Genomic DNA, 22,010 nt, shown 5'->3' on the forward strand with positions numbered 1-22,010 from the left:
AAGACTGGTCACCTGAACAAAACGAAACAAAAAAATGGATGGAGTTCAGTCCAAAGTCAATTGTTTGTTCATTCTCATCACCTAAAAAAAAGCATTTTCCTTATAAGTCACGCTTAGTTAAATTTTGAAACTAGTTATTATTTTGAATTTATAGTATTTTCTTTTCAAAATATCAAAACATATTGCAGTGTCTGCTACAAAATTTGAAAGGTATTTTTCAGCTGAAGTCTTCATATGGTTCCCTTGTATACCTTCAGTTAACCTGAAATTTTCATTTTTCATATAATAAACTAAGTAAGCACTGAATTCACCTGTAGTCCCAGTATGGGTAGGGAGCAGTGTGAGGTGAAAGTTGAACAACCAGCCTGAATCCTGGCTGTTGGAGATTTAGACTCTGAAAGATGAGGGCTTTGGTCTTTTAACTTAGCTTTGGATGCACAGTATAAATGCATCAATTCATGAGAGAGGAATACTGGTTAAATGAAATGGCTTTGCAATCTTGGATGTTATAGTGGATAATCAGAATCAGTTTTTTCAACTTAAAAAAATCTATTTATATTAGCATTTCAAATTTAGCCTAAGTACCCTGTTCACTCTCAACATTTTATATATAGATTATATGGTTATATAGTGAATTGTTACACTTCAAAACAACAGCAGCAGATTAAGATTAATGAAATTTTATGGAATGGATGGAGTGCTCTGCTAGAGGTTTTCCCCTGAAAAGTTATACATGAAAATGGAAATGCTGGTCAAGTTAGCACTTCTCCTGAAAGTTCAGTTCTTTGTCTACTGAGTTTTGGTATATCAGAAAGCAAAAATGAGGAAAGTGCCTTTAAGATAAATGGGGGGAGGAAGCTAAAGCAGAACAAAATGGAGAAAAAAGAGACACCTAGAGCAAAGTATCTTCAATGACAATAGGGAAAATCATATCAATCTAGAGAGAATGTAATATTCAGCTGAAAATCTCACTTTTAACTGGAGGCAGAGAATGCTAGGATATAAGGCCTGAAATCCTATGAAATCAGAATAATCTGTTTTCTTTCCATACAAAGGTATTCACCTAAGGTCAGTGCTGACACTCTCCCTTTACAATCTTGGCAGTAAATAGCCCAAATATGAGAACAATAAATACAAATTCAAAAATCATTTGTATTCTCATCAGAAACCAGTTAACTCATATATGCTCTAATCAATGACTTTCATTATTAATTCTGTGTTCTTTTTCACTACTTTCAAAATTGAGCTGAAAGGTTTTGGTATTTTTTATTATATTTGGATGTTTCTTGATAAAGTCTCACATTGTTAATAACTCAGTTACATGAAGAAGGCCAATGTTGGAGATTGCTAAATCATATTTTTTTTAAAGAAAATAGATACAAATTCTCCTAAACATTAGTACTCATCTGCCTTCCATCCCTGATACCAGTCCAACAATCAATCACCAGGGGCATTGGACACCCATAATTAGATTATAAAATCATAACTATAGTAATTTTACGTCTGCTTGCATAATTACATCAGCATGCTAATATCCTTTTAATGGTCTCTAATGATGTAATAAGAAATAATGGAATTTATTTGACAGCTACATAACCATTAACAAAACATATTAAGCATAACTATTACTTCCATAAAGATTCAGGCTGTATCCAGAAGTGACAACTAACAATTTGGATCTTTTTTTCAACGTTGAATTATTTCTAATTCTGAATTCCCTAAATCTATTCTCACTCATCTGCTTCACAGGAAGAGCAAAGTTTATGTCAATGCAAACTTGACAACAAATCAGCTGTAGAAATGGACTGGATGCTCTGGCAGCCAAGCCTGGGGATATCCTGTGAACTGAAGCCTTTCAGTTAAAGTTGGCAGGATTGTGAAAAACAGAAGATAAAATCATCTGATCACTACCAAGCACCAGCTAATCAAGAGCTAACACAGGGCGTTGGTAGGAATCCATGGCAAAAGCAATTGTCTGCTTACCTAACTCCAAAGCACAGGGAAAAACTAAAAATACAGGGAAAAGTGAAAGATATTTGCAGACAAAACTAACTAAAGGCAGTAATTTATTAGTGAAGCAGCTCATTTAAATCTTCTTTTTTACTTTTTTTTTTTTTTTTCAGAGAAAAGGACAATAAACTGTTAATTGAGAATTTAAAGAACTTTAAAACAACTCACCACTTACCCTCTCTACTCAGTTCTAGCACTATTCCTATTTAATGTGATGACTTTGTTTATACTCTCAAACTAACCCTGTGATTCTCATTAACATGTCAGTACTCTGAAATCTTTGCAATGATCTAAAAAATCCAAGTCTACACTCTGCTTTCTAACCATTGGAAATTCTTGGAGGGAAAAGAGACTTGAGAAATCCAGACCAAGAAAATACTCAGGTCAGAGTTAAAGTAGGGTAGTATGACAAATTCTCACCCCTTTTATAACTCTTTCTCCAGGCTGACTGATAGTTTTTCCTATATAACCCTCCAATTTTTACAAAAAAATGAACCTTTAGGAAAAAGGATACTTTTAGCTGCCAGTGAAATAAAATAAATCACCCATGATGCCTTAGCCCAAGTAAGAAGCATATTTCCTGGGAAATATTTCCTGATATATCAGTGGTGACTGTGACATGACATCAGTTTTTTTTCTGAAAACCCTCTCCATGAGGCCACTGAGAAGCTAACCAGAGTTTTCAAATTTGTACTGTTTTCCACTGATGTGATGCAATGACAAGGGAACAACAAATCCAAAAAGCGTGACCTCTTTCTTGGCAAGGCTTTGTCTAAAGCTTCTACTACAGCTTTATCTACTGGTCAGCTCCACCTTCCTTTAGTACTTTACGGGTTTAATCTCAGTCAAAGCATCTCATTCTCTTGAACAAAGAAAACTTATTATGGGTGAATTCCTCATTGATTTGTGATTTATGATATCTCTTCACTGATTTATAGATTTTAAAAAGGCAAAGACTGATAAAAACATTGTAGGGATAAAAAGAATTTTCAGTCCTGTTTGGATTTCCTGTGATTCATACCACGCTTTTAAGGTACTGACCAAACAAATATTTTCAATGCAGTCATGTGACTGCATATTAATAGATGCAAAATAAGCAGCTAATTCTGCACATTAAAAGAAAGGTCCATCACAGCTGGCTATGCCACTGGAATGATATTTTTCATTACAGAAGGAATCTACAGCCTATCAACTGCAATGTGTTGTGATTTATCAAATGATAAAAGATAACCAAAAGGCTTTATACTAACAATTAGAAAGGTAGGTGAAAGTGCTCTTGTACTGTAAATGAATGAAGTTAATGAAGCTGAACCCATTGATTCCAGCAGAGAAATTGTTCCACAGGATTTCTACTTTAAATGTGGAGTAGACTTTCTCTGCTAGTGTTCAAAGTCATGGATACAAATTCTCTTTACAAGAAAGATAATAGAATATATATTTTTTTAATTTAAAAACTTGGTATTCATAAAAAATGTATTTCATGAAATACAACCAAAAGACATTAATCAAAACAAACAAAATACGGGAATATTTTCCTTCTTAATAACTAAAGCAGATATTGCCTGGTATTTTCCAGGTTTCTGAAAAGATTTTCTCAAAAATAGTCCATTTCTCCATACAAATACAGTAAGGGGAACCATTTTTTCTTCATTTTTTACAATCAAGAATAAACACTTCCACTAAAGATGAAACATCATCAGACTCTAATTTAAAACAGAGCATTAAACAATGAATTCCATTCTGTAAATGAAGATCAAACAGTAGCTGATGGCAGCACAGGTGAGGCTGTGAGAGATGCTGCACTTCAGCAACCCAAGTCATGAGCCAAGGCAAGCAGTCCCAAACCTTTTAAAGCACAGGCAGGAGCTGGATGCAACCCAGACATCAGAGATTTCCTCTGTGCCCAAGATGTGGCTTCTTTTCTCAAAACCCTCCCACAGCTGACCCTTCTTTTCAATTACTTTTACATCAAACTACTTCTGTTTCATACAGAGAGGATGAAGTTTTGTGAAGTACATGTTTCTTCCAAACTGCCTTCAGAAAATCCTCAATCTAAAACGCTTTACTGGACGTGGCAGATCATAACCTCCTAGTTCATGAGATTAACATGCAGAGCATTCATCAGTATGAATCACAGGAGGAAAACCAGTGCTCAGCACAGCTGAACTCCCTGTGACTTGTTAAATAAGTAGCTGACCAAAAGGCATGATGAAGTGTGCCATGTGCCAGACTCAAAGCCAGGCACACAAGTGTTTATCCATCTCTGATGTCTTTTTTCCCCCAGCAATGCTGGATATAATGACCCCTTCAGAAGGCTTTCCTTACCTAGGAACTGTTAAATAAAGTTGGCAATATTTGTGTAGCAATTGGAACAGATTATCTTTCCCTGTGAAAGCTGAAAGAAATTTAATTCTTTATAATTTTCTCAAAATAATTTGTTCCGGTGTGTAGAGAATGTTACAAATATCATCAATATTCTTTTTTCCTTCTTTCCTACTTTCCTTAATTCTGATGGTAAAGAGCAGATATTTCCTTGTAAGGCAGACTATACAAAAATAATGAGACATCCAATAAAATAAAAAAGGAGAAAATCCCGTGTACATACTTGACATCATCGAAGACACTCATCTGCAGCTTCAGGAGATCTGCCACTTCCTTTATTAACTCCAAGCCCTTTTCCACACTCAGGGGGCTGTTGAAAGGGAGCAAGAAAACAGAGCATTAAAAAAATGGAACTCATCAATACTTGAGAGGCTAAAGGTCCCAAAAGAGTTATCACCTTGGCCTCTTTGAGTCTGAAAGCCACCACTAACTGTATTCCTGTCACATAGTAATCGTGATATCAAGGGAATTGGGATCAGGTGCTTCTTCAGGCATGATGAATCACCTGAATTTTCCAGCAATAAGACAAACAATAAGGTGCAAATGGAATTGTTAGGAAGTGTAATGGGCCCATGATGCAGCAACCAGTTCATCTCAGTCCTCAATAAAAAATGTAATAAAGTAAAAGGACAGAAAGAAAGAAAAAGATTGACGAGACAAGGAGGGAAACAAACAATGAAAGTCAAATTGCAGGCTCGGTATCAAATGGACAGGTGAAAAGCATATTTTTAAATTCATTAGATTTTAAAATGAATCTTTGCCCAGTGAAAGGATACAAAATTATTACGGATTTGAAAGTAAACAATGGAGCAAGACACACAGTCCAGAGGACACTGATTAGATACGTAGGATTTAGCTTGGTGTGTGCATACACTGCTGACAGAGCCCCCTTTAAATCTTTTTAACCTTTGTCAATGCCACATTTACATTTTTTAATTTAGAAAACAGGTTGCAATCAACCCTAACACAAGATGACTGCTATCATTTTTAAAAACACTTATCTAGACGCAAAATTTACATTTACAAAAATTTCAAATTATTAGAGTTGATACAACTCTAATGATGTATTAAGAACATTCCATCCCTAATATACAGATCATACCTTGCTTAGTTGTTGTTCAATACTGTGGAGCCAAATAAAAAAAGTATTAAGAAAGTAAAAAGATGTGGAAACGAAATAACAAAGTCCAATGAAAATAACAGGGACAACATTTTCCATCTAAATCGTGATCATAGATTTATTCTTAACATTGTTAAAGCCCCAAAGACCATAAAGTTATACTTGACAAGCTTATCTAACTTATGCCATAGTAAAGCAGAAACAACTTTGCTGAGATTAACCCACAGGAGAAAAGGTTCTGTATTTTTTCCTTCAAGGATTTATATTAAGTAGGAGAAGAAGGTGTCAAAGAAAGCATGTAGTATTAGACACAATTCTTCCAACTGGACTAAGGGAAAAAGCTTTTTTTCCAAAGCTTTTTTCAAAGGTCACTATTTCCACCTCAGAGTTGAAGTTTCTTAATCTAATTTTACATCATAGTAATTCATTGCTACTATTTTATTTATTGTCTGCAAAGCACACTGGGGATTTGTGGGGGTTTTTGTGGGGGTTTGTTGTTGTTGTTTTTGGTTTGGTTTTTTGTTGTTGTTTGTTTGTGGCAGGTTTTTGGTTGGCTCGTTTTTTGTTGTTTCGATTTGTTTCTTGTGGGGTTTTTTTTGGGGAGGTGCAGCTGGGGATTGTGGTTTTTTGCACTGGTTTCTGCATACACTGCCCTAAGGGCACCTCTATTTAAATAATGGGATATCTCATGTGGATCTTGGTTAGGATGGAATTGCTCAGCCTCCCTTCATGCTACCAGCCCAAAATGCTCAAGAGACCTCCTGTCACACAACCAGAGGTAGCCCCTCAAGGCACCAGATAAATATAGAGTTTTTCTAGATGTCTAAGACAGAAATGTTCTTGTGTGAAAGTAACAAAAGAATCTGATTGATTGTATAAGGAAAAAAAAATGTACCATAGATTATTCATAAAACTGTTATATTTCAAGGACTGACAGTGGATAAAAACGTGATTATTCCCATCACTATGAAAGCAGATTGTCATAGTTACTCTGGGGTTTATGTGTTAATTAAATCTTTTCTCCCAAAGAGGTTGGCTTAAATTTTACGGAAATGATTGGTGTCAGCAAGTGGGCTTTTACTGTAATAGCAAGTCTGATGCAGGCAAAGGCTGCTGTGTACACTGGTGGTGCTTTTTAACCAAGGGAGCCTCACTTGCAAAGCTCAACCCCCTACTCCCCAGAAAAAGCATTCCCCAGCTTTAAAAACAAGATATGCTGCAACAAGCCCATTGCAGCAGCAGTAAATGAGGGGTGTAATCAGAGCATTTGAATGCTACAAACCAGCAATGATGCTGAAGGGGAAATGGGTGAGAAAATGGTGTAAGAAGGCCATTGTTTTGCAAGCCTGAACATCTAAGAGCAGTTTTGGTAACTTTCACACAATATCAAACTCAAACACAAAGGTTCACAAACTCAGATGCAGTTTGATAGGCTAAGAAATTATCATTCATTATAGCACGGGAAAGCTGCTGGATGAGTATTCTGTGGTACCAATATTATTACTGATCCCAAAGTCATATCTGAGGATTCCCATTAAGAATGATTACAATCACAATATTTTTCAATGCAATTTTTTCAACTTCCCAACACTGATACAATCTAGACTGTCTATTTACGGTTCCATGACAGCGGTGCTGTAGGACAGTAGAATATTCAAAACCTTCCTCTAAAAATGCCAGGCCATGATTTTCCACACTCAATTAATGCTTTGCTTTTGTTTAGTGCTTCATTTTGCTCATTGTTGCGTGGTTTGTACGGTGATTGCCTTTAACTTTGTTTACATGGAGAGAATTACACCATTTCCATCAGCACAGTGCTAAGCAAACTGGCCTACCCTGCAACAGCACTGTTCACCCACACCACCCATTTCATTTCAGGCTTTCACAAGGACAATCTTTCAAACATCACCTATTCTCTTGCCTGTGGCCCTCCCACACATCCTCAGTGCAAGCACTCAATACTTGTAGAACAGATGACATTTGTGATTTTTCACATCCTATGCTTAGTTTTCAGCCTGCTTGATTCAGTTTCTGTATTAGAGAGTGGGGATTTTCTTAGAAATATGTTTCATCTATTGATTGTGAGGGTTCAACAGCTGCGGAATTAATTCAACAGGAAGTGTTAGACAAACCAATAAAGAAAAACAAAAAATAAGTGTTCAGATAAGGAACAATAGTGAGACACTCCAGACTGAAGTTGTAACAGTAGAAAGAAGACTGTTTGAGCAACCCTGACAATTGAACTATTTTATCAAGGCCTTGGAGACTTGGAGAAAAATTATGGGTAGGGTTCACACCGCTTCGTCTGAACTTGGGGGAACTGGGAACTCCTTCGGTGCTGGGCCTTGGTGGCACTCCAGGGAGTAGAGCACAGAGTGAGTCCCTGGGCTGTGGCCCCTCACATTGCAGGGCCAAGACAGGTCCAATTCATATGCATTTTCTTCCAGGAGTCTGTGATAAGGCATTTCATTACACCAGTGAACCCTTAAAAACGAAATCACAATTTACATTGGCCTCAGAGATACAAAGCATGAGCTGGAGAAAAATAGAAGCAGAAAAAGGACCTCTCCTGGATGCTGTTAATGTTATCCAAGTTCTCTTGAGGCTGGCCAACCCCTTCTGTGTCCAAGAAAACTAATGGTTCCTGCAGTGCCCTCAACACCCTGCTTGATGGCCACTGGAACAGGCTCTCCAGGTCACAGCACTCTCAATGGAGTCCAAGAAGGGTTTGGACAATATTCTTGGGCACATGGTGTGATTTTTGGGGTGTCTTGTGCAGGGATAGGAACTGGACTTCAGTGATCCTCATGGGTCCCTTCACACTCAGGATGTTCTATGATTCAACTTTATCACTACTTTTTTTGATTGCCTTGAAGGTTTCTGATCACCTTTGGTTTAGATTTTGGCCCTAAGAAGAGTCAACTGCTGGATGGCAGAGCTCCTTTTTGCAGCTGATACAGATGTTGCCAGATGAGATCTTGAGACAGTGCTTACTTTGGGTTTCCACCTTTACTCTCATTCCATTTGCTGTAGATTTCTCTTTTGCATCTTCTTTCGAGGTAACTGTAATAATAGCAGCTAAAAGAAAATGTGATACATCCCACTGTTTAAAATATTTCTTTTGAGGTTCTTTTTAGGTTTCCATCTCCAGCTCTCTTGGAAGATGAAAAGAGAGTCAGAAAGTATATAAAATTCATGTATAATGTACTTCCTTCAATTGCTATAAGTTCTAATACTATTTCTATCTGTTAGTGTTACCTTAATTGTTATTTTTTCAGACACTACTGCACCAGTAGCAGAACTTGGTCTCACTCAGACGCCAATCTCTATCTCATATTATTGGTAGAACATACTTTGACACATTAATGACAAGGAATAAGTAAGTGGGGAATGAAATATAAATATTTCCTTTGAGGTTTATAGAGATAGATAGATTGATAGATACAGCTTTAAAGTCTTTCAGAATGTCATCTGCAAAATATTTCACAGCTGCTTTTGTTTGATCTCACTTTTCAGGGCATGGCTCTTATACTATTATACTTCCTGGAGAATATGCCTTATATCTCTGCTAAAAAAACCCCAATATTTTATGGTGGTACTACATTATCCCTTCAGATTAAATGACTCCCCAGCTCAGTTCAAGACTCTGATATATAGTTTAACATCATGACATAGCCATGAAAAATTCTGTATCCAGCTTAATCATGTCACAAATAAATAATCCAATTCAGATCTACTTGGTTAACTTAAAATAATCCTGAGCCAAGCAGCTCCCTCTAAGTTCACCAAGAGTTTTATCTAACACACAGAAAAAACTTCCCCACAAAAAAGCCAAACCATACAAAAAAAAAAAATCACCAAAAAAACCCACGCAAAAAACCCAAAAAAAAAAAAAAGGAGGAAAACCCCCCAAACAAACAACCCCCTCAAAAAACAAACCCAAAAAACACTCCTAAGACAACCACAAACGACCAACCAAATAAAAAGTGGCAGGATCTAGCCTAGAAAGAAATTTTATTTAGAGATAAAACTGAAATGAAAGCACAGGAATAAATATCTCTTAACTTTAATATGAGCTGCTGAGCACTTCTGAAAATTAGTGCAATCCATTTAAATGGTCAGGAGTGGATTTGGAAGCCCAACTTTATGTAATTGTCAAAGTGTTTCCACAAAGTGTACTGGACATTGAATACAAGAAAATTAGATTGTCTGGTGAAAATAAGATTTTGTATCTTCCAGTGTCTAGGTCCCTCATAGTGAGGAAGCTGAAAACAGAAATATTTTAAGGAACAATTCACTTACAGAGGTAATTTAAATAATAGAACACTGAATGATAATCCTCCTCTGCTATTGACTATTAAGATTTAACTCTTCAATTTACAAGAAAAATGCAGTGATGAGAAGTAATATTTAAAATCTGCTCCCAGGAAGTTGGCACAACTTAGAACAATTCATTACATGAGTTTCTCCTTAGTTCCTGCTACAAGATGTATAGTAATGCTAGCCAATTTTTTTAAATCTATCTATGCAATCCCACTATCTTCAGTGGTTTTACACATAAATGAGAGAATACCTGCAGCTAAACAAATAATTAATGAGGAACAGAATATGTCTTCATCTGGGAGAGGTCTATCAAGTTACCTCAGGCAAGACATCTTCCTGACCTGTAATTCCACTCTCCATAAAATGAAGTAAGTACACCAACTTTCCTTATCAGGTGCCTGGTATTGTTATACAAAAGACAATAATGTTATTATTTGACTTGCATCCATTCTGGATCTAAGAAGAGAAAAAGCAACACTATTGGGTCTATATACCACTCCCTACCAAACATGGAGGAGATGTAGCAGCAAATACTTCACAACCTGAAAATTTAATTAAAAACTTCGCGCATTCCCCTGTCAAAAATTTTGTTCCAAACTTTTTTGGCACAGAGGTTCTGACCGGTTTTAGAGCACATCTTGCTGATTTTGGAGCATATTCGGAGAACCCTGATCCTGGTGAAGTTAACTTCTGCCTCCCTGGTGAGTTGGAAATCTTGCTAAAGACCTGCTGTGGGCAAAACAGAGTAGGAGACCAGCGTCTTATGGACCAGATGTATCATGAATGGCCAGTTAGACCACTTTAACAGAAGAGCAGTGCTGAATATTGGATGCTGATCTCAAGACCAGTTCAGCTTCACACTCCAATCCTCTGAACAATTTTACAAACGGAGTCCACGTTTTCAAGAAATTCCCAAGATTAACTACAGATCTGATGAATGAGAACAAACATTTTGAATAATGGCCCATTTTTTACCTGGACCTAATGATTTATGCATTCAAGGCTCAAAGTTTCCCCTTCTGGTTAAAGAACTAAAAGGAAACTAAAAGGAAACATGTAAATGAAGGCACAGGAGGAGTTCTGTGGGGAGTGACACTGGCAGCATGGCCAGCTCTGCATGCTGAGCTAAATGGAGCTCAAACTCTAATATGAGCCAGTGTGCAATGTCAAAGGGAACAAAAGGAAAACACAGAAGTAAACAATGATGAAAACACTATGTTCTGCATTCCCCAACATGGCTGTCAAAACAATCGCATAAATGGAACCGTTTTGGTAGCAAAAAATCTGATGCAGTTATACAGATGGCTTGATGGCTGGTGTTTGCCAAGCCTGCTCTCAGCCCAAGGAGAACAACCTGCAGTTCAGTGTTATGCTGAGGTTATGTCTGTCTCACAAGCAGTTGCTCCCACTTGCTTTTACTCCTCCCAGTTGCTAAGTGCCCTTGGAAATCCACTTATGAACTCTGAAATGCCCCCTTAGTGTCATCATTTAAATTATGTATTGTCTTTACCAGACTGTACCTAGTGCCCTCCCAATACTCTGTTTAGCAATTGTAATGCAGCACTGTAATGGACATCCAGTCAGCCCTGTCAGATTAATTCAACTGGATCATTTTCTGTAAAAATGAAGAATAATATACAGTACAGAAATGGACCTGACACTGGGAATTGCACTCTTTAAAACTAAATGTCACTCTAATCCCCAGAAAAATCTAAAGTAAGGTACAATTCAATCCACCTAAAATTTGCTTAGATCAGGACACAGGCAATGACGGCCAGTTTGCCCCTTTTTAAGAGTGATGAGCACTACAATAAAATTGCAAGGCAATTCTCTGTATACTGAAAGTTGCCTGAATGCTTCACTACAGTACCCTCCCAACAGTATCAGCAATTGTATTTTCTGGGCAGGTAAATACCACTCACACCCAGCTTCTTTTGCTGCCCAAACTTGAGCACAGTGGCATGGCCACTCCATTTATCTCCCTGGGAGAATGTTCCAAAGCTTGGCTACACTGGAGCTCACCTTGAATAATATTTAATACACATCTAAATCAGAGAATGAAGCAGAGCTTGGAGCCAGCCTCTAGGACTTTTCGGAAGAAGACATTTTATTCAGATTTATGTTGATTTTAAAATAACTTTAAATGCACACACACTCAAAAAACTAAGTTTGGACCAGCAGTCTTCCTTACTCCTGAGTGCTGCAAGTTAAGAATCAGATTCTCTTCTGTGCATTATGTATCTTTCTCTGTTGCTTTTAGGCCTGAAGATGAACCACTGGGCCATCAAGAGGATAATGGACAGTGTTACCTCTCATGTCTGGTATATAGAGCACCCTATGGAAGGTCCCTTCCACCTCCTGCTTCTCTTTCCAAGCCCCACAGTAATAAGCAGAAGACAGAAGATCATGGACACAGTGCCTGTCAGCAGAGCAGCACTAGACCTGCTGGATCCCTGAACATCCCACATGTTTGGATGTCTCAGTGACACAGGGAGATATTTTGCAGTCTGGGCTGTCTTCTGGAGTCTTCAAGGGTCCCTTCTAATCAGTGGAGGAAAGAAGGTGTCTAACCTCCCTGTGTGGGTATGTCTTCACCTGTCTCTCAAGAAGCTCAATGATGTGAAATGAAGTGGATGACATCCTTGGGGAATATGGGCAGCATCCAGCAGTTTGGTATCTAAATGAGGCAGTCTGGCTTTCACTCTGAATTCTGAAATAACCACATTTCAGCTTTACACCTAGCAATGTGCCTTAAAGGGAAAAGATATTAAACACGTGGGTAACAAGACACATATCCAAAGCTCCTGAAAACAGAAGTTGAATGGATGAAATCTAATGAAGAATTTAATTTCAGTAATCAACTTTTATTAAACAATGTGAGCTACACACAGATTATGCCCTGCAGGCCAAAGTGTTGGGTTAGAATTGCAAGGTTCTTTCTCATTTTGTTCTTTATCCCACAGATTCACATGTTAGCAAAAAAAGAGTCTACCAGAAGATCTGCCTGGATGGGTTCTTCTTCTTCTTCTTCTTCCTATTTTACTGTAGGAGCTAATCTGAGTTTTGATCTGTTGGTCCTGCCTACAACTGTATTTATTCCTGTGTTTATATTTAAGATTTTTTAAGAGTCATTCTCTTAGTGGACATGAATAGGAACTTCTTTTACACTGAAGACATTTTTTAGTACTGATCTGAGAATTGAGAGTAATTTTTTTTCCTCTAGTCTTATTAAATACTGGATTTTAAGAAAGATGAAATCCATAGTTTAAAATAATTATTTAAGGAAGTTCCACCTGGCCATTTCTCAGTAATATCTTTGTTTTGATTGACATCAAATCAGCTTCCTGTCACTGACAGAGCAACAGTCCATAACAGTATCTCTTTCTCAATATGCAGCACAATCTCCTTACTACTGAAGATAAAAAGCAAAAACCTAAAAAAAGAAAAATCAAAGTTCAGAAATTTGAGTCTGGAATACCATATGGAATGCATTAGAGAGTCAAATAAGGAGTCTGTCTTTAGGAGGAATAATGCTGAGGACTAGTTTTCTCTGGCTGCTAGCACCATTTGGCAGCAGTATGGACATTGACTGGTGTAGGCAAAATCCCTGCTGGTGGGAAGCTGGGAGGAGCAGCCTGGCCAGCTCCAGCCAAGCTGCCATCCTTCCTCCATGCCTGGAAAAGAGCAGGAATGTCTGTCACAGGCTGAGGCTGAGTGATGAGACTCTGAGGTGTGCAGACGTATTTCAGAGCTTCTGCAAAATGACATAGAGATGTGGTAGGAACTCTATTTGCTTATTACTTGCTCTAATGATTACAAAATATGAAATCCAGCAGAGGGGGGGCTGTTGGAACAGGTGACTTCAGCATTTTTATCCATCCACCTTCATGGGCCAGCATCAGGCTTGGTTTGTTTCCACCTCAGACATGCTACTGCCTGATTTTCTAAAACTAGCACTTAATACAGGATAGCCCAAAAGTTAAAAAAAGTGCTAAGAAATAGAGTCCAAGAAAATTCTGGAAAAATTCTGAGGGAGGGCAAGAGAAGTGGTCAGCTGGGATCTGCCTCTGTAAGGACCACCTAAGGATCCATCTATCCTGAGAAAAACAGTGCTTTGACAAACAAAAACAATCAGGTTTTATTTTTTTTTTCTTACTGTTGTGTTTATACCATTAATAATCAAGAAAGATAAAAGACATTAAAAGAGTTATTCAGTAACTATTCAAAAAATAGTATTTCCTCAGTTCTCTGAGGGAAAACTTAAACAGTGAAAGGGTGTCTATGGAAGTGCCATTATTCAGGCCCTTGCCCAAAACCCAGTCAAAAAGCAGCAAAACAGATATTCAATTCCAGGAGTACTAGGAACACCAGACCAAATAGATGAGAATATTATACATGAAAAAATCAGTCTAACTGATTAATTCTCTACTCCAGAGGCCAGGAATGGTGCCACATTTTCCTTACATGATCCTCATGAAACACATGAACCTTGTGTTCAAAAATAATATCAGCCAAGCACTTCCCATGTGTCACATGTGCACTGCAGCCCAGCCCAAGAACACAGATTGTCAGAAGTGAACTCGTGTTGTCTTATACCCTGCAGCAAGAGTATTCCTCTGAAAATAAATAAGATTATGGTTATAATTCTACAAACAATTAGTTAATGTGATTATGTACCTACTTAACAATTAGAAAAATCTCTCTTTTAAAAAGAAATCTCCTCCTGAACTCTTGACCTCAGTGATATGTATTAGACTAGTTTCTGTTCTAGAAATGTTGGGAAATGGGCCACTGCCTTAAGGACTTACAGGCTTTTTTTAAAAAATTTTCAACTCCAAAAACATGTGCCACCATATGAAGAGCAGGAATCATGTACATAGATATAGCAAATCTTTTCTTCAAATTTTCCACAGCCTCAGAGCACAGACTACAAGGAGTTTATAGAATACCTTTGCTTATTCTTTTCTATTTTCCCCTAAGTATTATTTCTGCTAATGTCTATTATTCTGTCACCCTTATTCCAGTTGAATTTAATCTACCATTGTACTCCTTAATCCCTCAATGTATTTAAATCCATCTGGAACTTTTCTAAATCCTCCACAGCTCTTCCTAACAGAGACAATTTGCCGATGGGGTACCACTAATCTCCGTACACGCTGAGGAGCAGCAGCTCATGACAAATCTTTCTCTCCTATCTCATCACCAGCTCTTAATCTGCAGTGACACCCTGCCCCTTGCTCTGTGACTCACTCTCCTTAAAGCCACTATGAAGAGCATCCCATTTATCTCCTGTTGATTTCAAGGGTAGGTACAACTCGTGGTTTTGCTGTGGCAGCAGCCTTTCCTCCAGGAGAGTCTGATGTACCTCAGCAGAAGGTGCTGCAGACCTGAGGGTCTTCCATGTGTGGTGCTGCCACAAAGGAGAGGAGAGGGTCCCTGGCACTGCCTCCTGGAGGCCCAGGCTCAGTGGCCCTCAGATATAAACAGTCAGGACTTAAATTGTGTAGCTTAAAATAGTAGCTTATCATCAATGCAGTCTCAGAGCCTGTGATCACAGCACTCCTCCATCCAAGAGAAACTGTAAACACTAGGGAAACTTCTATTTTAAGGACACAGTTTAATTCTTTTGGATTTCCCTCTTTCGTTTTTTTCTTCTGCCTTTTTTTTTTCTGCTAAGATTAGTAAATATTTTAACAAGCAACATTATGGGAAACTCAGCTACTGATGCATAAAGCATTGATGTGAAACTCCTTGTGTGCAAATTTCAGTAGTAACTGAGGCATGGGAGGGCTGCTGATGGCACTGAAACAAGCAGATACAGCTTTACCAAGGTTCCACTAGAGATTTTCACTCCCCTTTTCCCACTGACTCCTGCCCTGGGAATTGTTTTCATGGCACTTTTTAGCACACCAACTCCACTGTTCTCTGATGTGAAAGGTCATTTACCAAGCCTGGCTCATGTAGCTGCTACTGCCAAAATCTGAGCCACACGCCTCACAATCCAAGGAAGGATGTGCCATTTGCCTGAGGAGGGAATTAATGGAGAAGGGTGTCATCTACTCCTCCCCAAGGATGGAGTGAGTGCTCCTGCCACCTCAGGTAGCACACAGCCTGTTGGAAAAGACAGGGCAGCACAGTGACATGACTCTGCCATTCTCATCAGGCTGGCAACCACCAGGACAAAGCTATCAAATCCAGCCTTCTCCAACCCCTACTCGTCTTTTTTTAGACACAAAGGAAGTCTCAGTCAACACAAGAAGAATGCATATTATCCATACAATGGAGAAGAAATGGAGCCATTAGAGGGGTTTGCTGCAGGTCACAGGGGAGGTAAGTGCCATGGCAAGGACTACTGGGAACATTTTTAATGCCAAATTTATAGTGTTGCCATTAAATTCTTTCTGAACCTACCAAGTTTTTAAAAACCCCAACATTTAGACACTTAAATTGTATTTATTTCTCTTGTCTGGAAGTGCCCCTGAGTTATAATGAAAGTCCTGGGCACTGATGCTTTGAGTCCATGGTGTTAGAACAGTCTGCCTTGCCTGTCTGAGTCTGACTTCCTGTCCATGCTTCAGTGTAACTTCACACATCTTGAAGCACACATCTCCACTAAAGACTTTGGGAAGGAGTGCATTTCATGGACTTATTTTTGTTTGAACATGGTCTGTGCCTTACATTAAGTTAAATAATGATTAATTTTGTAAATGGTTCACATTTATCCAGAATTCATGAGAGCAACCAAATAACTTTGAAGCACAGAGTTATTCACTGGATTGTTTGAGAGCTACCCGACCTCAGAGCACTGCTATTGTAATCATTTTAAGGAGGCTGCAATTTTACTGCATTGGGCTGCACTTTCATTTTTTCATGCTTGTTTCCTCAAAGGCCTTATTAGCCATAAAACCTTTTTAAGCTTACTTCTGTTTTGACAGCTCAGCAAATCCCCACTTTCCGTAATTTTTTCCCTCTTTCCCCACCATCAGTAAGTGTGAATCTAAACCCCTTAATGCAGACAGATTCAAGTCCAGACCAATTTGTAACACAAATGACACTTGCTAAAAATCGATGGCAGTGGTTGGGCTATGAAGGTCAGGGGAGATAACAGCACCCTGGAAACAGGAGAGTGAGAGAGAAGTTGAGAAGGATCAACTCTCTGGAGTTATAATCAAAGTGTGACACGGTGCCAGCCTGTGCTTGCATTACTTCAAACATTCAGTACCTCCAGCTGTGTTAATAGTAACAAATTCATACAGATGCTTTGTCGCCTGCAGAAGCACAGAAATAATGGCAATAATCTGTGCCATGATTGTGTTGCCCTCCCTTCTGAGGCTGAAATGGACCCCACCAAAGAACTCCCTAATGCATTTTAAGCTGAATGCTGGAAACAGCTACAGGGTTTGCTTGTTATGTACCCTCAATCTCTGATGCAAAAAAGCCCTGAAAATGCAAACTTGTTCTTTCATATCAAGTTACTTCTTCATACAAGTAATTAGTAAATGAGATTGAGGACAAATGATGATACACATTTTAATGCACTTTTGATTTTTCATTCTTTCCCTTCCTTTGTATCTTCCTTCAAGGCAGCATAAAGCCCAGACCAATTTATAATGCAAAATGACAAAGAATATCCAACAATACAGTGTTCAAAAAAGGAGTTGAAAGAACACAAATACTAGTTCATAAAGGGACTAAAGCACCTCCCCTATGAAGACAGGCTGAGGAGGTTGGGGCTGTTCAGCCTGGAGATTGGAAGGTTGTGTGGGGACCCAAAGCAGCTTTCCAGAGTCTGAAGGGGGCCCACAGGGAATTCAGAGGGGAGTCTTCATCAGGAAGTGTAGTGACAGGACAAGGGGACATAGCTCCAAACTGAAAGAGAATAGTTTTAGGTTAGATGTTAGGAGGTGATTTTTTACTAAGACACTGGCACAGGTTGCCCAGAGAACCTCTGTTCAAATTTAATCACTGATTTTCCACTTATGAAATTACTTCATTCTCATTTTTTAGTGGTCAAGCATTTACATTTTTTACACATAATGTGAGCTAAGAAATTAAAAAAAAAAAAAAAAAGGCATAAAAATTAAATGATGGCATTTTTATATCGGAGCTTCCCAGGACTGGGCAGAACAGCAGTGATGAAAAAGTACTGTCAGATAATAGACTGCACTATGATTCAGTATGCTGCATTCCCAGGAATCCTGATCTTTGGCTTTCTTGTTCTCGCTCATTTCAAAAGTTTAAAATTCATTACTGTTTCATAATGACCTGAATGGTAATTACCCAAAAAGCACTGATATCCTAGAAGAACTGACCATATGTTATTGTGAGATACTGCAGCATCTCAGGCTTTTAACAACTCCCACAGTTCATAAAAACAAAGCATAGCCCCCAGCCCCATCCTTACTTTGGGCATATTTAATGTGCCCAGTTCTATAGCCTGGAGTCAGCAGAGTGACCTGAACCTGCTCACTGAGAGTTTGTGGAGTACCTGAACCAGCTGCTCTTCCAAAGATCTGGCATGTAAGACCCAAACTCAGGGTGCTAAAGCAGCACAGAGTCATGGGAAGAGGAATGAGAGTGTCTGGGAATGCCTGGTCTGGGACATTTAGGCCAGCAGCCACTCCTGTTCAGCCAACTGGAATAATGCAGATCTGAGGGAGTCCTTGTGGTGCTACTGGGGACACACCCAAAACTGCCCATTGCAACAAGAACAGAGTGAAGCCTTGCCATTACTGTCGTCAGTGCAGCACATTGGCTGGTCAGCTCCATCAATCAGAAAAAATTCTCTCTACGTTCCTCTAGAGGTACAAATGCAGAGCTGGTCCCAAAAGAAATGAGAGGAAAACGTGTGGGAAAGCAAAGCCCTTTGAGGAGGGAAAGATAGACACAGGGAAGGACTCTTCTCTTGTGAAGTGATCTACATCAGCAGGTGAGAATCACATTCTGTCACAATATGTTTCAACAGATTTAGAAAGCACAAAAGCTAAGGGCTCCTGAAGTAGAACAGATTATCATATTATTTCTGCACATATAACAGATAATAAAATACACATACGAAAACGCAAAAAAAAAAAAAAAAAAAGGCAGTATTTATTGCTCTCTGTGACAAGGCCCCGTTAACTGCTGCTTTTCTGTTATTTTCTTGTGGATGAATAAGAAGCATGAAGTTTCATTTTCCTATGGGAAAAATCAAAATTGAGGTGGCAAAGCAGCAATATGGGGCATATGATCTGTTACTTTCTAAGAATCACAAGACAACTGGAGAATTATAGATGGAAAGAAGATTTTACATCTAGAAAACTCTAAGGACCATGAATAATTACGCATGAAGAGTTTGCAACAGAAAATTCTATTGCAACAGAAAATTCTAAAATTATGTCTCTCTACAAGTTCTAGTGCTGAGATATAAAGACCAAATTTTGGCTGCTGGATAATTTTACAGGAAAGGATTTTCTATGTGTATTATTCAGTAGGGGGGTCAAGCTACGCTGTCAGAAGCAAAACCTTTGGCTTTAGATCAATAATGGATGTTTATGGAACCTATTTATACAAGGGAAGAGTTATAAAAGGCAAGTAAAAAAAACAGATAAAAATTTTACATTTAACTTCTTCTCTAATGTCAGCAGTGCTGTTCTTTGGTGATTTTAGCAGACTTAAGTAGCAACAGATTTTCTGTTTTATGTGTGTTAATAATTTCTCTTAGTTTTTAAAGCTAATTGCAGAAATTAAGTGAGAAATAGGCACAAATCTCTTTCCCATGATAAAGTGTACTTGTAAGTAGAACAATGATTTCAAAAAGGACAGTGAGATAAACAGAGAGGGTCAAATCAGACTTTTTGAATATATATATTAAAAGACAAGAACATTCTGTTATTATTTTCTAAAAAGAGCTGCCGAGCCTCATGGAATATAAATGTTTAGCTTCTAAGAAACATCAAGATCTTCTAGCAACTGAGAATGATAAAACCTATCAGCCCTGTATCATTGCTGTAGATATTGTGATTAATTTTTCCAACTTATTTTAAATCTAATTTTCAAATGCAATTAAAATGTTTCAACCTGGTGGGGAAAAAATAATGAAGATCATAAAAATAAAAATCTTTAATGACCTGCCTAGGAAAACAGAAAACTTGAGGAATAAACCAAGACTTCTGCACAACCCAGCTTCAGGGTCCTAACCCAAAAGCCATCCTGAGGAAAGTAATCATTATATGCAAAGCAGTATCATTTATCACATTTGTAAAGGTGGAGAAATAATATCAAGCATTTGCAATTAACCCAACCCTTCAGCACGTTAAATGGGTCAGACTAATCATATTGCCTGGCAATTTTACACTATGAACACAAGACCCATTTTTTGCCCAACACCTGAGCAGAATAGCAGCTACCTCCAATGAAATGCAGAGCCACGAATGCAGGATCCAACTTGGTTAACGTGTTGTGAACAGATTTACAGCCTATACAATTTTACATAGACAGTCTGGAATTGAGAGTTAACATATGACAAAACATGAACTATCCTGGAAATGCATGATACAGCAATGCCAGAAGTTGGCTCACAAGCTAAGAGAGCTGCCATGAGCTGTCTGTGATCTAGTATTTGTATGAAAAATTTCAAGCACAAGCCTTCTGATAAATCACAAAACAGGACGGGTTGCTTGGCATTAGATGTCCAAGCATGGCTTCAGACAAGCATGACTTGATTTTGAAGCTTGAAAGACTGAGATAAGCCGTGGAAAGAGATGAACTTTCAAACTAGGATTTTTTCTTAGTGCATTTAAGTCTAGCTACTCAATCTCATATTTGAGAAATTGCACGCCAGCTTGGCTATTTAAACTGCTGAGCATGCAGCAGCTTACATTTAGATTTACTGGAGGTGGTAAGAACTACATGTTCTGGAAAGTCAGGCTTTGGGTTTCCTCATGAGACACTCAGGAGACTAAACAGTGTGTAAATGTTTTGATTGTGGGATCTAGGCCCTCATTTTAGAGCAAATACTGCCAAGCAAATGGGAGAATTGGCATGCTTTTAAACAAGAAAAAAAAGTTTTCCAAATGTGAAAAACTAGAATTTCAGAAAATAGAAAGAATCCAAAGGCAAGACTTCTCTGATTAGAGAGCTAACACTGATGTATTCCAATTATAACAGAAATACCTTATAACTAGGGAAAAGCAGAATACAAATGAAAATAACATCCCATAGATTACTTTTAAAAAATAAGATTACTTTAGAGTTTTAGAGTTAAAATTAATAAAACACTTCAAAGCAATTACACAAGAAAGAAAAAAACTTACACAAATACTCCAGTGGTAGAATAGCAATTTTTTTGAAAGAGAAGAGAGTAAACAAAGTAAATCACCAATTTGATTGGTTTCACAGAATAATAGAGTACTGAAGCAGCACAGTGGAGGATTTGCTGGACAATTTTCTACACTGAAAGTGTCAATTCATTCCAAAGCTTAGCACTGATGGATAATATGGATTGGTATGGATTGCAGTGCTGTAACCACCCGAAAGGTCACTTGACAAACACAGCAGGAGTGACCTACTGTTCTGCCATTGACAATCAGACTGCCATTTTGACAAGTCTTTATCAAAAATCTTTACTTCAAGTATTAGATGGGAATGTTTATCTTTGGTTTGTGGCATGATTAAATGCTGGCATCTTAGCATTTCATGGAGTTCACTGCAGCAGGGCTAATACCTCCTTGGATCATACTTGCAAAAACCTCAGACTCTAATAGGGAACTGTTCTCCCCATAAATGTCAGCTATAGCACTGCACAGAATCATATGATCATAGAATTATTTAGGTTGGAAAAGACTTCTAAGATCATTGAGCCCCACTGTTAACACAAGTCCACCACTAAATCATATCCCTAAGTGACACATGCACAGGCCTTTTAAATACCCACAGGGATGGTGACTTCCCAGAGCAGCCTGTTTCAAATTTGACAACCCTTTCTGTGAAGTTCTTCCTAACATACAACTTGAATATCCTCTGGTGCAAGTTGAGGCTTTTCTCTCTGCAGAGCCTTCCTGCCCTCCAGAAGATCAACACTCCCTCCTAACTTGGTTTTCACCTGAAAACTGACTGAGGACACACTTGATCCCTTCATCCAGATCATTCATAAAGATATCAAACACCACTGGCTTCAGTAATGAGCCCTGTGGAA

At 38.3% G+C, this 22,010-nt stretch overlaps 1 protein-coding gene across 1 annotated transcript in view; it reads right to left on the minus strand.

Annotated features, from left to right (window-relative positions):
* Positions 1 to 22,010, minus strand: part of PTPRN2 (protein tyrosine phosphatase receptor type N2) — a 629,378-nt gene that overhangs the window by 357,112 nt on the left and 250,256 nt on the right. The window contains exon 10 of the mRNA XM_066314564.1: positions 4,616 to 4,702. Within this exon, the coding sequence (XP_066170661.1) occupies positions 4,616 to 4,702 (87 nt within the window). The remainder of the gene's footprint in view (positions 1 to 4,615; positions 4,703 to 22,010) is intronic.

This window comes from Sylvia atricapilla, chromosome 1 (genome assembly GCF_009819655.1).
Source record: "Sylvia atricapilla isolate bSylAtr1 chromosome 1, bSylAtr1.pri, whole genome shotgun sequence".
In the NCBI taxonomy this organism is placed as follows: domain Eukaryota; kingdom Metazoa; phylum Chordata; class Aves; order Passeriformes; family Sylviidae; genus Sylvia; species Sylvia atricapilla.